The 19644-nt window shown below is 36.7% G+C and overlaps 7 protein-coding genes and 1 long non-coding RNA gene across 12 annotated transcripts in view; 4 read left to right on the top strand and 4 right to left on the bottom strand.

Moving 5' to 3' along the window:
- Positions 1 to 365: 365 nt before the first annotated feature.
- LOC118438598 lies at positions 366 to 1559 on the bottom strand. The gene is made up of 2 exons (XM_035859086.1): positions 1372 to 1559; positions 366 to 1306 (listed from the first exon to the last, which is right to left on the bottom strand). Exons 1-2 carry the CDS (start codon positions 1548 to 1550, stop codon positions 868 to 870), a joined length of 618 nt encoding a protein of 205 aa, XP_035714979.1. The 5' UTR covers positions 1551 to 1559; the 3' UTR covers positions 366 to 867.
- Positions 1560 to 1566: 7 nt separating this feature from the next.
- On the bottom strand, positions 1567 to 2526 carry LOC110858966. The gene is made up of 3 exons (XM_035859021.1): positions 2201 to 2526; positions 1649 to 2136; positions 1567 to 1573 (listed from the first exon to the last, which is right to left on the bottom strand). The coding sequence occupies exons 1-3, from the start codon at positions 2495 to 2497 to the stop codon at positions 1567 to 1569; spliced, it is 792 nt and encodes a 263-aa protein (XP_035714914.1). The 5' UTR covers positions 2498 to 2526.
- A 1558-nt stretch (positions 2527 to 4084) lies between these two features.
- LOC110858965 (ABC transporter G family member 23) overlaps positions 4085 to 19644 on the top strand; it is a 29378-nt gene continuing 13818 nt past the window's right edge. The window contains 11 exon segments of the mRNA XM_035859043.1: positions 4085 to 4253; positions 4335 to 4364; positions 4434 to 4560; positions 4617 to 4768; positions 4828 to 4904; positions 4907 to 4934; positions 4996 to 5089; positions 5418 to 5794; positions 5855 to 6077; positions 6181 to 6358; positions 6421 to 6542. Coding sequence (XP_035714936.1) covers positions 4153 to 4253; positions 4335 to 4364; positions 4434 to 4560; positions 4617 to 4768; positions 4828 to 4904; positions 4907 to 4934; positions 4996 to 5089; positions 5418 to 5794; positions 5855 to 6077; positions 6181 to 6358; positions 6421 to 6542 — 1509 coding nt within the window. The 5' untranslated portion in view covers positions 4085 to 4152.
- On the top strand, positions 6970 to 8094 carry LOC118438567. 2 transcript variants are annotated; one of them, XM_035859047.1, is made up of 3 exons: positions 6970 to 7226; positions 7540 to 7626; positions 7681 to 8094. In XM_035859047.1, exons 1-3 carry the CDS (start codon positions 6983 to 6985, stop codon positions 7899 to 7901), a joined length of 552 nt encoding a protein of 183 aa, XP_035714940.1. In that variant the 5' UTR covers positions 6970 to 6982; the 3' UTR covers positions 7902 to 8094. The 2 variants fall into 2 exon arrangements, with proteins under 2 accessions (XP_035714940.1, XP_035714941.1); XM_035859048.1 differs by lacking the exon at positions 7540 to 7626.
- On the bottom strand, positions 8128 to 12381 carry LOC110858964 (dehydrogenase/reductase SDR family member 7). 2 transcript variants are annotated; one of them, XM_022107846.2, is made up of 9 exons: positions 10981 to 12381; positions 10367 to 10755; positions 10058 to 10117; positions 9754 to 9849; positions 9568 to 9677; positions 9085 to 9333; positions 8809 to 8928; positions 8552 to 8724; positions 8128 to 8287 (listed from the first exon to the last, which is right to left on the bottom strand). In XM_022107846.2, exons 2-9 carry the CDS (start codon positions 10482 to 10484, stop codon positions 8242 to 8244), a joined length of 972 nt encoding a protein of 323 aa, XP_021963538.1. In that variant the 5' UTR covers positions 10485 to 10755; positions 10981 to 12381; the 3' UTR covers positions 8128 to 8241. The 2 variants fall into 2 exon arrangements, with proteins under 2 accessions (XP_021963538.1, XP_035714939.1); XM_035859046.1 differs by having other exon boundaries at positions 8236 to 8287; positions 8537 to 8724.
- Positions 12760 to 14088, top strand: LOC110858994. The gene is made up of 3 exons (XM_022107875.2): positions 12760 to 12961; positions 13045 to 13270; positions 13768 to 14088. Exons 1-3 carry the CDS (start codon positions 12887 to 12889, stop codon positions 13962 to 13964), a joined length of 498 nt encoding a protein of 165 aa, XP_021963567.1. The 5' UTR covers positions 12760 to 12886; the 3' UTR covers positions 13965 to 14088.
- Positions 14938 to 15889, bottom strand: LOC110858993. Of its 2 annotated transcripts, XR_002548797.2 has the most exons (3): positions 15611 to 15889; positions 15299 to 15530; positions 14938 to 15158 (listed from the first exon to the last, which is right to left on the bottom strand). It is a non-coding gene; the product is annotated as an uncharacterized LOC110858993 (long non-coding RNA). The 2 variants fall into 2 exon arrangements; XR_004836913.1 differs by having other exon boundaries at positions 14938 to 15530.
- LOC110858963 (serine/threonine-protein kinase PknD) lies at positions 16338 to 19606 on the top strand. 2 transcript variants are annotated; one of them, XM_035859045.1, is made up of 3 exons: positions 16338 to 16625; positions 16706 to 16759; positions 17375 to 19606. In XM_035859045.1, exon 3 carries the CDS (start codon positions 17396 to 17398, stop codon positions 19310 to 19312), a length of 1917 nt encoding a protein of 638 aa, XP_035714938.1. In that variant the 5' UTR covers positions 16338 to 16625; positions 16706 to 16759; positions 17375 to 17395; the 3' UTR covers positions 19313 to 19606. The 2 variants fall into 2 exon arrangements, with proteins under 2 accessions (XP_035714938.1, XP_035714937.1); XM_035859044.1 differs by having other exon boundaries at positions 16703 to 16759.

Below are 19644 nucleotides of genomic sequence, written 5' to 3'. Positions count from 1 at the left end.
ACCCAGAGTAGCCTAGTTGTTAAAATTAGACACAATGTGTCGCACCACCACCCATTACGCTGTTTAATCATACTTTACACCATTAGGTAGAGGATGTTGCACAACCATGAAGGAATTCCGATGGAGTAAGTATTTCCCACTGGAATAAACCAACATGGATAACCTGCCTTTTATGTCGGTCTGTAATTACAAATTTAAATAAATAAAGAAATAAAGACTTAATCAGTGAATTTAATTGATGGAGAAATATGTACACCTCGGTAAAAATTCACAGCCTGTTAAATTATATGTACAATGCAGACACTAGGTATTGTAAGTTGACTTATCAAACATAGATAAATTTTATAACTATTTTTATTGCGTATTTTTATAACTCTTTTTTATCATGGCTAACAGAAGAGACTGTTCACAGAGGATCTACTTATAACCTCAATAGTGAGCTCGAGCACCTATAAATGCGTAGCTGAATAATTTATCTATGTAATCTGAACTTACTCAAATACAGGCAAAGTGGGAAACTGCGTCATATTTAATGGATTTAATAAAAACTGGGAAATACATAAATTTACAAAAACAACATGCTTAGTTTCGGCATCGCAATCAAAGTAGAAAACAAGTTTATTATAGAACAATACTAAAATATGAACGATAATTAGTTATTCTTACAGTATTTGCGGGTTAATATAGTTTTAATTACACAAATGCTTACATCTGGAAGAAAGTTTAACAGTTTGATACTCAAATGTATTTTTTTAATCGTTGAAAATTATTCAGGATGATTTTATTGATGGAATTTTGCGCCAGGATTTTGTTGTAGGACCTTGAATAAAAACCAAGCCGGCTTGAAGTTGCTTATATTTTTAGGAATTATTTAATCTGACCAAGTTTGTTAATCTCGTCAGTGATGTCGTTAATGACTCCTTCCAACTCCTCTTTGTCCGAGAATAGCGTTTTATCCGCGGTTACAGAGATTCCCATTTTCCCCTTGTAGCTAAGATTAGTGATCATGAGGGAGCAGGATGTTTGCAGCAGCCCAACAATGGGCAGCACCCGCTCGACAGGATTCCCAAAAAATTCACATCCATCCTCTTCAAAAATAGCGATGTTAGAATGCACCAAGGTCACCGCGGCGGGAAATACTACTTCCTTTTTTAAAATGCTGGCAACTAGGGCGTTCCCGCTAAAAACAGCGGCAGCCCCGACGAGCAGGGTGGAGTTGAAAAAGTGACGAAATTGGTTGGAGATTTGGAGAAGTCTTTCCTCCCTTGAGGCCTCTAAGAGGGGCATGCGCATTGGGACCACGATTCTGCAAGAAATACAAATATTAACTCAATTAATTTAAATAACTACTCATTTTATAAATACTCCTACATATTATTCGTTAAAGTTCCTGGATGACTGGAAATATTTGGGAGAACATAGAGTGCCGTCGCGTCTCGGTTTGCCCCTCTTTTCCTCATAATTTCTCTCATTACCCCAGCAATTCCGGCGGACATGAGGGACGTCACATTGGTCCGAGTTCTGGCCGAAATTTGCTTCAGGTCCGTCATATCCAGTGCGACGAGGTTATGACCTATTTTTGAAAATTATTTCAAAAAATCTTTAACGATTTAAAAAAATATTTAAAAAAACCGCACTTACATCGGACATTTCCCCACTCCGGTCAGGTACCTGAATCGTGAGGGGATTCGAATCAATCCCTTTCAGCAAAAGGTACGCAAATTCCGTCGGAGTGATGAAGATTAGTTGGAGGAAATTCAAAAATCTTCGCGGCCAAGATGGTGGTTTTTTCTTGTGGAATTTTCCCTTAATATTTTCCAATACGGTGTGACCCCCCTTATTGTCGCAGAAGTCGCTCAAAACTGAGATGCAGGCCAACCCGTCGCCAAGGGAGTGGTGGAGGCGCAAAATCAGGGCAGACTTGGTGCCATTTTCATAATTTGGCAGTGACACGAATTCCCACAAGGGGGCGTCTTTTCGGTACGGTTTTTCAGGGAGGGTGTCCAAGTAGTGGGTGATTTTTTCTGGGTCGGATTCCTCATTGATGGTGAGATGGCGGGAAAGTTGGAAGGTTGGGGATTTCTTCCAGAAGATGGTTCCCATCCAGCGGTGTAAAGTGCAGGATAGTTCGGGATACTAAAAAAAGGATTAAATTTATTTACGGCGGGAAGTTCAAAAATTTAAAATAATAAATACTTACTTTTTCTACGATTGACTCCAACCTGCCAATTACTTGATTTATGTCGTGCTTATTTTTTAAATAGAGCGCCAAACAGATCGAGCATGTCGGCCTTCGGTACATGTCATCCCAAGAAAAGACACTGCTCGAGACATTTAGGTGACGGTAGAGATCTGTCTTGTACGAGGCCAGGGATAAGATGAGTTTTCTGTACAGTATTAGTGGAAATATGACAAGGAGGATAACAAGTGGGAGAATGAAGGTCGATGTAAAAATTGATGCAAGGAACAGCATCAAATTTCTGAGGAGGGATTTCATTCTAAGTTTTCACGCGAATATTTAAGAAGTTGTGAGATGCACATGGGTTGAATTCCAACTAGAGAAATTCCCAAGGTATCGGGATTATGTTTGCGTACAGAGGGATGTGTACCAGGTTAGTGGATTGAATTTTTATTAGTTAGATTCACTCGTTTTTTAAACCAGTTTTGTTAACTGATATCTATTTAACATTTGGATAAAGGAGGAAATGAAATGAACTCACGGCTTTGTTACAGGATATTCTTTGTGTATTCTTGGCCAGGTTTTATTTATGGACGTAATTCTACTCGAGCGGTGGGACGATTGAGTTTATGTTTATAGGAAGATGCTTAGCATAGTTAGCTTTGTCTATAAATTGATTTTGTGCTGGACTGTGCAAGAAATTGCAGAAGTGAAAAAGAAATTGCTTAAAATTGCACGAAATACTAGAGCAGAAACCTATGTATAGTTAAATTGTGGAAAATTAATATTATGTGCCATCAGGCTCGATGCGATCAGGCCGAAGTTTTTATCCGGGGTCATGTAAAAATTCTGAACTTCTTGATATGACATTAGAATCTAATGTCATATCAAGAAGTTAAGAATTTTACAGTTCAGATACCTGTTCAGATACACTTAATCTAATGATTAGATTAAGTGTACATTTTTCCATTAAGTGCATCGTTCATAAGTTAAGAAAACTTATCATATTTAAGTACCATTATCATTTCGGATCTGTAAATTCTTCTTACACGTTCCACCAATGGCTTAAATGTGTAAACATGACTTGAAGAAATCCAAGATCTAAGGTAAGATAGGTGCATTTAAAAGTATGAAGCATGCCCCCCTCGCCCCTTAACATTACCTCGCCTACGCTGATGATAACTCGTTAATCGACTTATTCATTGATTGCCGAAAACTATTCAAAATGTTATTTATTATTGTAATAAATAACATTTAAATAGTTTAAATACGTGTTGTCGTGGAAGCGTAATTCTTAAGTAAGTATTACTTACTTAGAAGTTCTTAAGTAGATTTTTATGTATCATGCGAATATTTGTGTAGTACCTAAAGAAATTTAATGCCAATCTCTAAAGTAATCATATAATATTCCATGAACATTATATTTACTTACGCACTAATTACCTACATACAATGTCTCAGAGATTACGTCTGGAAGTAGAACTGGTCAATAAATACTTTCCTTTAACCTGCAAATGTAAAATGTTTGCTACAAAGGCTGAGAAATTGATGTGATCTTACTTGATTTGTTTCTGTGGGAACTGGAAAGTTCGTGGAGGAAAGTCGTAAAAAGTACGTGACTTGTATTCAGTACTTCTTATGGGAGTACAACCTTCAAGAGTTAGTGTATGGTTTGCGATATCCAATTAAGAAGTTGATATGTAAATAAATGTGCGATATCAATTGCGAAAATCGTGAAAATTATAAATTATGATGTGAATTTTCTTATACTAATATTTATTTTAATTTATTAAATAAATTACTTACTTTTACATGAAGTATGGGTGCGAACGTAACTTTATATATTCTCACAGATCTTTGCGAATTTCGTCTCTCGACACGTCTAATTGATTGCGGAGTTCATGGAACTAATCACTTAAATTTTGACTTGAAATTGAGTTTTTTTTAATTATTTAAAACATTTTTCTGGAAGGATGACCCCCTGCGCGGTCCGGGTTTCGAACGGGTGTAAAAGTTATTCTGCAGGAGAACCCGTCCTGAAAGATATGTTTATGCAGGTCGAACATGGAAAGATGTAAGGGGAACTTTTAGTTTAAATGGATTTTTTTTAATTAAAAATTTCATTAATTTGACATTTTCTGAAATCTTAATGTAGTTATGGACTCTTAGGCGAGAGCGGTTGTGGGTTAGTCGAGATTCCACCTGTTTTTCTTTTACCGTGAATATTTATGATCGTTTAGAATTTATCGTGTAGAAAGACGACACTTTTGAAATGTATCATGGGTCAAATTGCCCTGGATTCGGGCCATATTTCCGTCCTAGAAAGGGATGCCTGTAGATCGAGAGAGGAACTTCTTACCTCGATTGGACACATGCCCCAGGTTGGTCTAAAAAATTAATTACATTGAGGACTTAAATTTAATCGTTACTTTTTTAGGAAGTTGCCCTGTATCCGTTAAGAATTAGGGAAATATTCGAATACTTTGGAACACTTCAAGGCCTTAGTAAGATCGAGGTAGGGGTCAGAATTCGGGAATTGAGTACCGTTCTGAATTTGGAGGATGGGAATCTCTCCGTCAAAACGTTAAGGTGGAGTCATTTTATTAGTTTTTCAATTTTTGGCGCTTTCTAAAAATATTTGAAAATAGCGGCGGACAGCTTCGTCGTGTCTCGCTTGCTGTCGCGTTGTTAAATCGCCCCAGACTTTTGATCCTGGACGAGCCTACGACGGAATTGATCCCTTGTTAAGATTGGGGTAAGGTTGTGGCGGAGTTTTCAAATTGTGGAAAAGTGATATACTTTATGGGAAATTATAGTATTTGGGACTATATTGGTGGTCTGGTAGTCACGTTGGGAACAACGGTCATTGTCACGACGCATTATGCTGAAGAGGCGAGGAAATGTGATAAGGTTTTCCAATATACAGATATAAAAGATACACTTTAAATAATTTTATTACCAGCGGTGACGATATCTGATTCTATGGTAGAAATCTACTACTGTGGCGGTATTAGATTTTCGTGGTGGTGGCGCTATTTTTCCGGCTGCGGTTATATCTGTACTACCAAACCGGTAACAATAGCGCCACCACCCCGAAAATCTAATACCGCCGCAGTACTTGATTTCTACCATTTTCGGTTGAGTCATATATCGTTACCGCTGGTAATAAACGACTTAGGGTACAATTTCCCCATCTTAATAAGGTATTATAAACAAATTTACCAATGATCATGTCCAGATCGGCATAATGCGGAGGGGTCGCTTAATTTGCGAAGATAATCCCAACAATCTCCTGGAGTCGTACGGCACTCCGATTTTAGAAGTCGTGCTGAAATCCCTTGCCAGAATGGACGAGGAGAAAAAATTACAGTCCATCGATAATCATTCTACACTAGCTAAAATATCAAGATACAAGTATCCCTTGGCAGGACTGGAATCCGATAAGTGTAGCCCATTATCTTTCCGTTTTAAGGAAAAAGACGAAACTGAAGCCTCGCTAGAAAATATTTTTATTGAGAAGGCGGAAACTCCAAAGAAGTCAAAAATTGTTGAGGAGTTTGAAAAAGTTAGAATTCTAACGAAACGGAATTATCTTCTTCACCTGCGCACACCGGAGTAAGTACACACTGCGCATCTACACAGGAAGCAATATTTTATAAGAAATTACGATTACAGGGTTTTGGCTACATTCTTGCTCCTGCCGGTTATCCAGGTCATAGCAATCTTTTACATTTTTGGCAGAGATCCTGTCGGAATGAGGTTGGCTGTGTATAACCAAGAAAGAAATTGTTTCGGTGGAAAGAATAATATGAATTATAGTCTATTGGGGGATAATTGGACGATATGGGGTTGTGCTTTTCTTAAGGAACTTGAAGAAGGGGCGGGAAAATTTAATTTGGTAAGCGGATTTCTTAGAAAACCAGTAACAGAATGAGATGCGATTCAATTTTAAATGTCCAAAAGTTTTTCCTAATGAAATTAAATTGTTGTATCCTTACTAGAAATATTATAGGTCAGGCACCTCAGCTTTGGCTGCTGTCGAAACTGGTGGAGCAATAGGGGCTGTTGAAATTCCCGCAAATTTCACAGTCAGTACTAGGCACAGATTTGTTTTTGACAGATTCACCCCAGAAATTGATTTGCGGCAGAGTACGATTAAAGTTCGGATGGATATGACGAGTAAAAAATTACTAACTTTATTAACTATTACTGAAATTGTGACATGAATTATTATTTCTTAGATACGATAAACACCAATTTCGTGATCAGCATGATTCAACTAAGTTATATGAGATTCCTTCAAGGGATCGTTAATGAGACAAGAATAGAAATTAATCCTAACCTTCTCAAATTACCATTTACTGTAAGTCTTAAGATGATTTTATCAGATGACAAAACAATTTAATCAACTAAAAAATTTCGTCAAATTTATTTACAGTTCAACAGAAAACTGGATCCACACGAATTTACATTTCAAGAATATATCCTTCCAGCCAATGTAATTTGTAAGTGCAAAGTTTGAATTTTTGATAAAAAATAGGACGATAGCAATGAGATGAGATTGGGTCAGTTTACTAAAGGCGAGTCGAGATTTTGGGAACGATTTCTGGCCTTAATTATTAGGATGACGTAATCGTCCAGATTTTTTAAAGTGGGGGCCCATCTCCCAAACTACTGTTCGAGACCCCTCACTCCAACTTTCCTATCTTATCTTATTACCAGATAAAATAAGATGATAACCACAATACGACACAAAAAACTTATCTTTAAATGTTTACCAACAGGACAACCTTTTTTCTCTCAATGTCTGCCGGCATTTTCCTCTCGACGGAGAAAGAACAAGGGACGTTGGCCCGTTCGCTGGCGGCAGGAGTGAAAATGCGGCAAGTCTACATTTCCTATTTTATTTCTGAAACGTCCATGACTATTTTGCAAGTCGGGGCCATATTTGCGGTTCAATTCGCCCTGGTCGGATACGGGGTTAGGGGAAATTTAGGAACGTGCTTTGTCATGGCGCTACTATCCAGTGTTGTCACGATGTCGTTAGGTATGCAAAAATACTTTAGTTTAAATAATTTTATTACCAGCGGTGACGAAATATGAGTCTACCGGAAATGGTAGAAATTCATTACCACGGCGGTTGTAGATTATCATCGTGGAGGCGCTATTGTTACGGCTGCGGTAATATGTTTACTACCAAAGCGGTAACAAATTGTTACTAAAAATAGCACCACCACCACCAAAATCTACCACCGCTGCGGTAATGAATTTTTACCATTTTCGGTAGACTCATATATCGTCACCGCTGGTAATAAACGACTCAGCAAATTATTTAGGGTGTGCTAAATTTCCTTTAATAGCAATGCTGGCCGCCTCTATTTTTTCAAAGTTAAGGGAAACGATTGTTACCATAATATTTTTCATCTTGATATGCGGCATACCTTCAGGTAATTTGGAAATAATGTTTTTTGAAGCTTATATTTTAATTTATTTCAATTTAGGATCCTTCTGGCCGCTGGAAGCTGTCAATGCACACTTCCGCTGGATGTTCTACTATTTGAATCCAATCTCACTGCCGATGGTGGCGATGAGACGAGTGTTCAATAATGGGTGGGGTTTGGGGCATTTAGTTGTGAGGGTGGCTTTCTTAACGCCGATTGCTTGGTTGGTTCTTATTTCGTGTGGATATTGTGTTGTCGGTAGGATACAGAGGGTTAAGTAGAGGCCAATTTCTTGAAAATGATGGGACAATGGGCGGCACATCTTTTAAAATTGACTTACCTTTTGATTTTTGATTAATTTAATTAAAAAAATTTGTATATGGATGGTAAATATGAGGTAATATTTCAATACTTATTCAACCCGAGAATATTTTGGGATTTCTCGTGAGAATAAATCAGTCGATGATAACCCTGCTCTGGTATTATTTTACCGATAATTATCTCTAATTGTTTTTTCTCATTATTTATTTTATTATTTATTTTAACTACATCATACTTTTAGAGAAGATAAGTATGTTCATACAAAATTAAAAGGTGACATCGCTTTTCTTCCCGCTCCGCTTATTTTTCGTCCAGCAGCATAAATTTCATCGTGTAGGCGGTTAATCTATAAAAGGAAAAATAATTTAGTTAATTTAAAACACCAATAGGCATTACGACTCAAACTAATTTTTGAAAAATATTTATGGTTGGAACAAAAATTAATTTTAATTCTACCGCTTTTACTATGACAAATTTATCGCTTCACTAGAAGCTCGGAGTCTAAATCCCGCGAACGCCGCTATATTTTACATTTTAATCTAGCGATTGAATGATTCAATTGAATCTGAAACATTGGCCGTTGTCATATTTTTACCGCGATTTTTCTCACTTTGAAAACAAGAAAGGTTGATAGGCCGCCAGATACATGAATGGCAAATTTGGTAGCGGCCCCATCCACGATTCCTCCAACTTATTTGCAATCGAGGCCAGGCAAATTTCGCCACATCGCGCGGTAGTCATAGCGTTTCTTGTTAATGTGGACATCATTGTGAGCTTGAAGCGCTGAAAAAATTTTCATATTTTTAGGAATTTTACTAAGATTTAAAAAAAAAAACTAAATAAATGTTTGAATTATTTAAAACTTACCGCGCCAGTCCCGGTCAGAGTATCGTTGTAGATATTCGTCTCAACTGGCCCCGGGCAGAGCAGGGTGACGTGAATTCGTTCCATTTTCCTCAACTCGTGCCTCAAGCTGTCAAAGTACCCCTGGAAATAGAATCTTAATTTGTAAATAATTTACAGTTGATGAATGTTTCGTAAAATGGACATATCGAAATTATTGCATATTCTTAATTTTTGCAAAAACTAATAGATCGCCAGGATTCGAACCCGGGAACAAGCTAATTTAACATGTTTGCTTACGTGCAGCGCGAATTTTGTTGGCGTATAAGGTGTGAGGTATGGAAAGCCCATTTTCCCCGCCAAACTTGACACCACCGCCAAATGACCTTGACGGCCCCGCTCATTTTTGAAATAGTTGAGTACGATCCGGTTCAAATTTACGAGGGAGAACACGTTCAAGTCGAAGAGGGCTTTATCCGTGGAAATTGGCGCCTCCTCCCAGAGCGCGAATTGACCCATGGCGGCCGCGTTTGAAATCAGGATATCGAGCTAGAAAGTTGCCATCAATTAGAAAACGTATTTCTCAATTAAAATTATGCTTAAAATTTTCATCCTGAAGGTTAAATTTTTTGCAAGTTATGCCCAACTTTTGCACACCATAGTTTACAAAACTACCTAAAAATGCTTACCAATTATAAAAAAACTTTTAGTATAAAATAATTCCAGAAAAATTAACGCCACCTAAATTTTCGCAAATTTCTCCCAATCATTCAAATTACCCACCTTTCCAAAAGTTTTCACAACTTTTTCCAACGCTTTGGCATGACTGTCGTAATCCACCATGTCGAACGGCAAGACGAGAATGGCATCCTGTTTCGTGGAATTGTTCAACGCTGTGCAAAAATTATGATAAAATACCATACAAAAAATTAGGTGTACATAATTTGCCAAAATATTTAGCATAATTACCCAAACACTCCCTCTTCACCCTCTCCAACTCCTCATTCCTCCTCGCGGACAAAATTATCTTCACATTTTTCACCTTCACCAACTCCTTGGCAATACCTGGACAAAAAATCAATTTTAGAATTTTACACTTACAAAATTTGACAAAATTATAAATCTGTATCTTGCATAAATCTTAAATAAAAAGTTTTTTGTATTACTAAATTCATGAATGATAGCCTTATAAGAAGATTTTGAAAAAAATTTACAGACAAAAAAGCGTCACCAAAAAATTCAATTGTTTTCCGAAATAAAAAAAACTGCTCACCTTCCCCAATTCCTGACGATGCTCCCGTCACCCAGACAACCTTCCCTTCAAAACGGGTCGCTAGAAATTAAAAACATTTCCTCAAATTTCATACCCTTGGCGTACTCACGTCAAATTTATGACTTTCTATGCTTCATGTTAATAAAATTTGTGCAAATTCTAGTCAAAACTTGAAAATCCAAAATTTACTGAAATAAATTGGCGTTCGAATTCGTACGGTATAAATTGCGATACTACAAATTATGAAACATGACTCCCACACAGTTCATATTTCACGCCAAATATTCCCCATAATTAATTCCCCCATACCGATATCCTTCCCAAACTTGATGTGCAAATAGGTCCAAATATCACAATCCGAGATGAACAAAATCCCCACACATATCGCCAAAAAGGCGAGAAAAACAGCCACAATTAACTCCAGCATTTCTCGACAAACAAATATTTTAACACGACCATACCCAAGAACGATTCACGCCAAACTGAGACCAACCTCGACGTGCAGAACTGTAGTGGGGGGATAGTTTCTTGTGGAAATCTACGTCTATATTTCTGTCAGTGGGACAGCCAGGGTTTGATAGACATGTCCTGTTAAATTATATGTCAGCCCAGTTCTGTTCTCTAGGGTATCCCTGCAATGCTGGAGCTTAGCATTGGAAGGATGACGGTTTGTAGTCATACAGGGGGATGTGTGGTAGCTGAGGATATTTAACGTTAATCTTTATGGTAGTCATGTATAGTATTACATGCATACCTGTTCACATTCATTCAAATTGTACGAAATAAATAATGAGTGAGTGAATAATTCATTAAATAAATGAAGATTGGGTAAATAATTTAAATTGAAGTTTACAATGAATGAATAAAAATTTTTGAACAGGTATGATTACATTATATTTATTTATGGAGCAATTAATACCTACCATATCCTAATCTTGATAAAAACCTCAGCGCTGTTTAACTTTAGTCGGGTTCTTACATACAGATATGTATATACAATGTCTGGAAGTAAACAGGCTAATAAGTAGATAATTGTGTTTAACCTGCAAATTTAAAATCTTTACAGGAATGAAAAAGGCTGAGAATTGATAGATCTTAACTTGTTGACGTGGGAATTGGAAAATTCATGGAGGAAAGTCATACTTACGTTGGCAAGCCCGTACTCCTTGTGAGTAACAGATTGATGACTTTAACCTTCAAGAGTTAGTACCGCTACGTATGTGGTTTATATCTAATTAACTAGATGATATGTAAATAAATGTGCCATATCAATTTAAAAAATCATGAAGATTATGAATTATGATGCGAGCTTACCTATACTAGTATTTTAATTCATTAAATAAACTACTTACTTTTACATCAAATATAGGCGAAAATTGGAGGAAATATAAATCCACATTCTCACGGCTCCTTACTAATTTCCTCTCTCTACAAGTTTAATTGATTACGGAGTGAAATGAAGTAATCTCTTAAAATAACTTCAGATCGATCGATCTGATTTTATATTTTTCGAAATGCCATTTTCATTAGTGAATTACAAATGTTGTTTCTGTTGCATATATTTACATATTTTATTACCATGGGGTGATTTATAGTAGAAGTTCGACCGCACTAACCGAAGTGGTCCGATCAGGCGCCCGGATAATTGCTCTGCTTGCCCTCCTCTACTTTCGGAGCAAACCAATAATTCGACCAATGAATTGAAGGGTGAAATCAAATCGATTCAGCCACTTTATCATTCCTCGCGTGTTCTGGTCAAACCAGGTTTCGCTATGAAATAACGTCGACACGTAAATTATCTTGGAGGGGAGAAAGAAAAACTTTTGGCACCGCTAATTCCCCAAAAAATAAAGCCGCGCACTCCTTTATAGTCCGGTAAGGGATAGGTTATGATGGCTTCGGAGTGAAATAAGTTTTTATTTATTTAGTGCTTTGTAAACGTCAGTTATTTGCGCGGAATGAAGTTGCCGTGGAAATTTCATCGGAACGAAAAGTTAGCTCAGAATTAAATTTGTTTGAAATGAGATAATTTCCCGCAAATTCCATGAGTCAGTTTACAGGTCATAAATGAATAAAATTTGTACGTTTGTTCCTAATTTTGTGTTGCCTGGCAACAAAATTTTGGGTGTTCGCCGTTTTTGCTCTTCTTCACGTGAAATAATGTGCAAACATTTCACGCAAATTTCATGCGAAATCGTATAAATCTTAACTCGAGTGATAATACCGCGCTATTTTCACCGTTGACGTGTGAACCGTTTTGTAAATTGGAATGAACTTTTCATTCCAAGATTATTTTACGTGAAAAAGACGACGTGTAAACAGCACTTTTGCAGGCACATACATGGCGACTAAATAGGTGTGCGTTCTATTAATTTGACGCTTGTGGAAAAATCGTATGATTTTATGCATTATGTAATTGCATATTCTATCCTGCAATGAATTTTCAGGACCAGAAATGCAAACGACTTCTGAAATGACAAAATGTGCAGAATAGACTCTCCATTAACTTGCATCACCAGCTATTTATCACAACATTGGCACCAGAAGATCAACAGCAGCAGATTTATTCATTTTCATCCCTCGAGCTATACATATGTATAAATTAAGATATGTATAATACCGTCCCACTTGTTGACCAAGGACGATCAACATTATCCAGACTGATGCAGTAGAACGACGCTCCAGGCATGATGAGTTTTTTATTCCAATTCATGAGCTGAATTGAGTATATCTATCCACGTAGTCAACTCACAACTACTCAGTCGACCTTCACTCCACTCCACCAAGTTCAAGAACAACACGAGCAAAATAAATACGTGTCAAAAAATTATGGTTGACGAAACTGAATTTTTGGAGGGGAGTGTCTTAATTCCAAAGACGTTTCCAGATTTAGATTGGGCTTGGGTAATTTAATTTATTATTCTGACAAAGGAATTAGCCTTGAATTTAATTTGCAGTTAATTTAGTTTTTTTTTCTTCATGAATAGTTTAACTCTGTCCCAAGGTGGTACTGGACCTACTGGAGTAAAGTGGACTTAATCCGCTCTGCCGCCTTCATGAAGCAGAAATCCGTAGGTGAAGTTACCAGTGAAGATATTGCGAATCCGAATAATTGTATGGATATGGAATCGAATCTGCTGCATGGATTTGGGTTGAAGGATGTCCCGTTCAAGTTGGTTTTTGATGAGGAGAAGACAATGGTTTTTGGAGAAGGTGGAACTTTTAATGGGCTCAAGATAATTTTATTACCGGCGGTGACGGTAGATGATTCTATGGTAGAAATCTACTACCGCGGCGGTGGAAATCTACTACCGCGGCGGTGGAAATCTACTACCGCGGCGGTGGAAATCTACTACCGCGGCGGTGGAAATCTACTACCGCGGCGGTGGAAATCTACTACCGCGGCGGTGGAAATCTACTACCGCGGCGGTGGAAATCTACTACCGCGGCGGTGGAAATCTACTACCGCGGCGGTGGTAGATTATCGTGGTGGTGGCGCTATTGTTACCGCGGAGGTCATACGTGTACTACCAAAGCGGTAATAATAGCGCCACCACCGCGATTATCAACCGTGGCGGTATTGGATTTATACCATTTCCGGTAGACTCATATATTGTTACCGCTGGTAATAATCGATTTTGCTAATTTTTTAGAGAGTACTTTTTAATTAAAATTTAATTATGTGGTTTCTGAATTAATTTGATAATTAGACAAACATCACGTCGTATTTTCTGACAATGCGACTTTTGCTGTCGGAGTGACCACTTGGAAGGACGGGGAGACATCATGGGTCTGTTGGAATACGAAGCAAAATATTGATGACGATTTGAAGGAGAAGGTTTTGGAAGTGGTGACTGGTCTCGGATTTAAAGCGGAGATGGCGGTAGAGACAGTTTTCAAGGAATGATAACATTTTTAAGGTTGGATTTATCCATTCGATTTGGGAAGTAGAGATTACAATGATTTACGATGAATATATTTATTTATAAAGAAGTAAAGTTTTCGGAGTAAATAAATAAATTCGGCGGTAATTCAAATTGTGAGTAGAGTTAATTTATTTGAGCTTACAATTAGTTGTACCTATTTATTTTTATTATGCGATTTTTTTATTACTTTGTGATGAAAGAGATAGTGGATAGGCGTGAGGAGGCTTTGAGTTTTTAACGAGTTCGTGTTTCTCCAGTACAAAAATTGTGAGGGTGTAAATTTCACAAAAAAATTCGGTCAATATTCTGTTAATTTTTTAGTAGCTGTAACTTTTAGTTGGCTCCGGTGTCTAGAGATTTGGATGATTTGTACAGCGTTTAAGGTCGTACTGAATATATTTTCTCATTTTATGGAATTTTATGGATTTGCTTGAATAATGCGTTAATCTTATTAGTTGAGAAACAAGGACATTTTTCTGACCTTGTGACCTTGATTATATGTGGGTGTGGTAGAAATTTCAAAATCTGGCAATACGTATTTTGACCTGGTGTCAGAGGTTTTCAAAATAGTTTAAATTTTTAAAATAGGTTGGAAAATGAAAAAGTATTTCAGATTTGAAATTTCAATGTTATTAGGCATTACAGGGTCGGCCACTTAACCTTTTACCAAGAATTGGCTGTAATTTAAAAATTCATACCATAACATTGCAAGACGGTGGAGTAATAATGAAAAGTGCGTCGCACAAGTTAAACTGGTTTACTGTGCATATTTATTTAGAGACCGGTTACCATGGTGATGGCGGATGGAGGTCCAGTACTTGGGTGAATTGATATGACTACGTATTATTTACGGGGTGTGTTGCTGCCAGCAACTTGCTGGTGTTAAAAATATTTGCACAAAATTAGTGGAAATTATGATGTGTTAAAAAATTTGTATGAATTTTAAATTGTGGTTTAATTTTATGACGATTTATATATGTTCATGAATCTTGCAAAAAAAATACACAAAATTGTATTAAATGTATAAATTACAGAATGAGATTGATTGATTTTCTTAATGATAAAAGTTTAATGTGGGATAAATTTAAGAAAGCACAAACACATGGAAATCAGAAATAATTTTTTTTAGATAATTTCGCGTCTGCAAGATGACGATTTCTCCTAAACTCCAGAACCTACATTGATTTTGTTTATAAGTTTTTAAACAATTCCCGTATATTTTCCTGGTTGACGTACACCGTCACAATTCCAGCCATATGGAGGACGACAATTGCCCAGAAAACGATCTGATAAGAAATTTTCTTGATTTTCTTACGGAAAGAAAGTTGAGCAGACAGACTTCCGAACCAGCCCCCCATGAGTTCCACGAGGTGAAGTTTGTACTCGGAAGTCCTCCATTGACGTGCCTCGGCAGCATTTTTGTCAGCAGCAATTGCGAACATGCTCCAAACTCCGAAAAAGATGAAAAAAAATGCGTAAATATAAAGGAGAAGGAGAATGGGGTCCATATTTTGCGAGTCTTTTCCAGATATACTTTTAAAGATAAGCTAAATGATGAACAGATATTAGGAAAATGTAAATAAAAATAGTTTCATACTTATTTTTATATATTAAGAAAATTACTTACTTGTTAGCAGCTGAAACTTGTCACGGCAACACAGCTAAATACGCGTGGACGACACCTTTCTAAAATGTTTCTAGTAAAAGAACCTGAAAATATGGTCGTAATTTAATACTTCTAGCAAAAAATACGTTATGTATTTTCAGCACTTTAGACCGCCGGAGTTTCGATCTCACTTTTGATGCTTCACTGCTCGTGCCCAATGTCATCGAAAAGGCTTTTTATGCACGTATTTAATATATTTCAATTATGTTATCAGCAAATATTTGCCATGGTTTTTTAAAGATTGCCTCACCCGGCATCCCAACAGTCCTGGTGTTACGTAGATAAATATATTTATGTAAGTATGTGAAAGATAAGCGGCCCCTGTTGACACAGATGATGCTAAGTTTTCGCATTGGGTGGTGACGTGGCCAGGTTTCAGAGCTTATTGTATTTTACATACTTGAAATATATGAGTCGTAGAATATGTAAGTGTGATAAGGAGTTAATTTCTGTTTTGCATAACTACCACGGCTTCCCAATTTGACTGGATGAGTTACCTGTTAGATGAGATCACAGTATAAATTACATAGAGATTCGTCATATTGTGTTGATGAGTAATATGTAATTGTAGTTTCATCCAAATCATGTGACCAATATCCCAACCTTATTTACTAACAAGATAGAAAGGCTTGGGTAGAGGTCTACATATATATTTACAAAGTACGAAGCTATTATACGACGGCACAAGGGATATCTTTCATTTACATAATTGAGTTTATCAGTGTGAGTGTATATTCTATGCTTAGGCCTTGTGAGTGATATGTAGGTATTTTGCCAACGTCCGAGTAAATCAAATAAATCTGAGTGATAAGATAACCCAGGGATAACTTGGTCGATGATGTCGATGCATTCGTTCACTCGTTAAAAAAGTCCAACCATTTCAAGTCATCAAAAAGAACAGGTTAAAATATCCAAGGAATTGGTTGATGACAAAGTTTGCAAAATAATGTACCCAAGGACAGCATTGTTGGAAAAGGTGAAACTGCTTGTTGATTACATTATTGTGTAAAAGAGTCGATTTTAGAAAATTAAGGATTTAAAAAAATCTTACAGTAGTGGTTCTGGACGACAAATTTGCAATACAGAAGACTTAAGGAATCAAGTCGGTCGGTAAGGAAGCAATTTTATACTTGCAAGAAATACTATTGCCCATCGGATAGTGTGATTACCATGATTAGATTGTTGAATATATTAGTTGAGGACAGGTTTTTAATTTTTTGAGTACTTATTTACAATTTTTAATGAAAGATTGATAAAATGGAGGGGAATTTTGGTATGATTTTGGTATTTTGATATTTGGTATGAGAATATGGATGGGGGGGGGTAATGATCGTAGCACGGGCGATCTCTGCAACGTACGGCTGTTCATACATTCAGGAATGCAATGCTGATAACAGAATTGATAAGATAACATAATCAAGGTAAAAGTCATCCAATGTTAAAGAGGAAATAATTTTTAATGGTGTAGGTAGTTAAATTGATGCCATCAATTTGATGTCAGGGTTAAAGTATTGATGGTGACAACATTTTTTATTTTTATGATGTATACATACGGCGTAGTTGAGTGAAACTGATAATAATAATAACGTACATTTGTAAACTTGAATGTAGATTTGAGTAAACCTATATATACCGAATGTTTATTTATATGGAACCTAATATTCAATATTCCAGTCCATAGTGATGTATTTTAATAAATTTATTAACGTAATTTTTTAATTGCAGCAAACCATCTCTTAGTAAGACATGGAACCCAAGGCTAAGAAAGCCAGGCTTACCTCGACCCGCCCTACTGTAGCAAGATATTTTGAATGCGTATCCTGTCTTGGTCGTGGTTCATTTGGAATTGTCATGGAAGCATGGGCTAAACTGGAGAGGTCTGCTTGTGCAATTAAGTTTATCTTCCCAGATAAAGAGGACGACGAAGAACTGAAAAAAATACTTCGAGAATGTGAGATCACGGAAAATTTAAAACCTCACGAAAATGTTGTAAGAATAATTAAAGTATCAAGAGATGAATATTCCATTAAGGATTTGAATCGTGTCATGCCAAACAAAATATCGCCATCGGACAAAGGCTACTTAGGCTTGAAAGAAAGATGGACAATATTAGGGGTTTCATTGGACGAAGGCTACTTAGGCTTGAAAGAAAGATGCAGGAATAAGTTGAAAGGAAGTAAGACAATATTAGGGGTTTCAATCCAGATGGAGCTGTGTGGTGAGGATTTAAGGAAATGGCTGAATAATGAAATACTGGCTCCCTCGATTAACCTCTTACTCGTTCAAATCCTAGTTATAAAGGACATGGTTGCAGGTTTAGCGCATTTACACAAAAACAGCATCTTGCATCGAGATTTTAAACCAGAAAATGTCATGTTCGCCAAGAGCAATTTCACACTCCCTGTTAAGATAGGAGATTTCGGCTTGTGTAGAAATTTGCGTTTGGCAGAAAGTCAAAATAGTACTCTGACCAGTAGGATGGGAACGGTTGACTACATGGCTCCAGAATCGTATGGAAGAGATTACAGTTTTCCAGCTGATCTGTACTCATTAGGGTTGGTAATTTGGGAAGTTTGTCAACTCCTTAAGTCCAATGAAAAGAAGCGCCTATTTGACCGCCTTGTAAATGATAAAGAAGAACACCTGGTTGTAGATCATCTAGAGATTCAAGGCGTCCAGCAGCTCATCCTTGACTTAACAAAAAGAGGGGCAGGTGATAGAATTCAAAGCATTGACGAGGTCAGTGGTATAGTTGAAGCGTGGACTTTTAAAATAAATTTAGTTGCTCGAAATGGTGAAGAATTGGAGGAATTTTTAAAGAGTCCGGTTCCTGGGTTAGTAATAACCCTTATCGAGGGTATGTATTCGGGAAAGTTTGAGACGAGAGGAGAAAATGTCACAATAATCGGTAAAGGAGAACAAACCATCATCAAAGGTGAATTTTATATTTATGGGACTGGTAATAAAATTTCAAACCTCAAATTCCAGCAGGGCGAAGTATATAAAGCAGGATTGTGTTGCTTGAAAGTATATGGCAATAAAAATAAGTTCCATGACATTTCTCTGTCTGATGGATCCAGTGGAATTGTAGTAACTGGCCACCATAATCAATTCGAAGGCATAAATATTTCTCACATGAACGATGGCATGATAATTTCTGGTTCTTACAATGAAATTGATCGCGTGATACTTGAGACAATTTTAAGTAGATGTATAAGCCTTGAATATAACAACTCATGCAATAACACGATCTGCAATGTGACAGGAAACAACATAACATCAGGAATTTGTTCTAGTGGCCAGGGTAACTCATTTAAAAATATTTCATTTACAAAGGGTAATGGATATGGAGGGTACGGAGTTTTATTATTTCATGACGCAAAGTTCAACAAGGTGGAAAACTTCACTTGTACCGGATTTACTGAGGAAGGTTCCGCTCTAAATATATCCTCGAACAGCTGCACTGCATTGCATGGCAAGTGCGACTCAATTAAGATCGCTTCCAATGACGTCGTATTAGAAGATGTGGATGGTGGTGAAATAATTGAAATTGATAATAATTGCACAGGGGTTGAGTTGCGCAGGTGTGAAGCGAAATTGCTAAGGCGAATTGTGAGGCGAATTCCAAAGTACATCTTGCAGAGTCAGAATTTGGTAGAATAGAGAATCAGATCGTGTCTGATGAAAATTCTAAATAGAATACTAGACACCATACATGTTATGATTGTGTAATTTACTGAGTCAGGAATACATCATAGTTAATAATTAAGCCAAATGCGAAATAAAATACAAACATGTAAAACTTAAACGGTAAACCATGGGAAGAAATTAAAGGGTGTAGAAATTGATTATAAAACTTGATTATTAAAATATTGAAACAATTTTTAAAATTTATTGTCAAATAATTAAAGTTTTTTCTTTATTGTCAATTTAATAAAGTAACCTAATTAACCTTAATTCCGTTGCTTTATTTTTATGTGAACCTTCGGACAACA

This window comes from Folsomia candida, unplaced genomic scaffold (genome assembly GCF_002217175.1).
Source record: "Folsomia candida strain VU population unplaced genomic scaffold, ASM221717v1 Fcan01_Sc023, whole genome shotgun sequence".
Lineage (NCBI taxonomy): Eukaryota > Metazoa > Arthropoda > Collembola > Entomobryomorpha > Isotomidae > Folsomia > Folsomia candida.
This window is presented reverse-complemented; position numbering and strand designations above follow the sequence as displayed.

Bases quoted from the DNA above. Each gene is read 5' to 3' on its own strand.
- LOC118438567 (XM_035859047.1), top strand. From the start codon at position 6,983: ATGTCTGCCGGCATTTTCCTCTCGACGGAGAAAGAACAAGGGACGTTG. The intron at 7,227-7,539 runs GTATGCAAAAAT...TTCCTTTAATAG, and splicing joins TGTTGTCACGATGTCGTTAG to CAATGCTGGCCGCCTCTATT. The intron at 7,627-7,680 runs GTAATTTGGAAA...ATTTCAATTTAG, and splicing joins GATATGCGGCATACCTTCAG to GATCCTTCTGGCCGCTGGAA.
- LOC110858964 (XM_022107846.2), bottom strand. From the start codon at position 10,484: ATGCTGGAGTTAATTGTGGCTGTTTTTCTCGCCTTTTTGGCGATATGT. The intron at 8,725-8,808 runs GTAAGTTTTAAA...AAATTTTTTCAG, and splicing joins CTCTGACCGGGACTGGCGCG to CGCTTCAAGCTCACAATGAT. The intron at 8,288-8,551 runs GTGAGAAAAATC...TTCCTTTTATAG, and splicing joins CAACCTTTCTTGTTTTCAAA to ATTAACCGCCTACACGATGA.
- LOC110858966 (XM_035859021.1), bottom strand. From the start codon at position 2,497: ATGAAATCCCTCCTCAGAAATTTGATGCTGTTCCTTGCATCAATTTTT. The intron at 2,137-2,200 runs GTAAGTATTTAT...TCCTTTTTTTAG, and splicing joins TGGAGTCAATCGTAGAAAAA to TATCCCGAACTATCCTGCAC.
- LOC110858963 (XM_035859045.1), top strand. From the start codon at position 17,396: ATGGAACCCAAGGCTAAGAAAGCCAGGCTTACCTCGACCCGCCCTACT.
- LOC110858994 (XM_022107875.2), top strand. From the start codon at position 12,887: ATGGTTGACGAAACTGAATTTTTGGAGGGGAGTGTCTTAATTCCAAAG. The intron at 12,962-13,044 runs GTAATTTAATTT...CTTCATGAATAG, and splicing joins CAGATTTAGATTGGGCTTGG to TTTAACTCTGTCCCAAGGTG. The intron at 13,271-13,767 runs GTGGAACTTTTA...TTTGATAATTAG, and splicing joins GACAATGGTTTTTGGAGAAG to ACAAACATCACGTCGTATTT.
- LOC118438598 (XM_035859086.1), bottom strand. From the start codon at position 1,550: ATGACGGACCTGAAGCAAATTTCGGCCAGAACTCGGACCAATGTGACG. The intron at 1,307-1,371 runs GTAGGAGTATTT...TATTTCTTGCAG, and splicing joins GGAACTTTAACGAATAATAT to AATCGTGGTCCCAATGCGCA.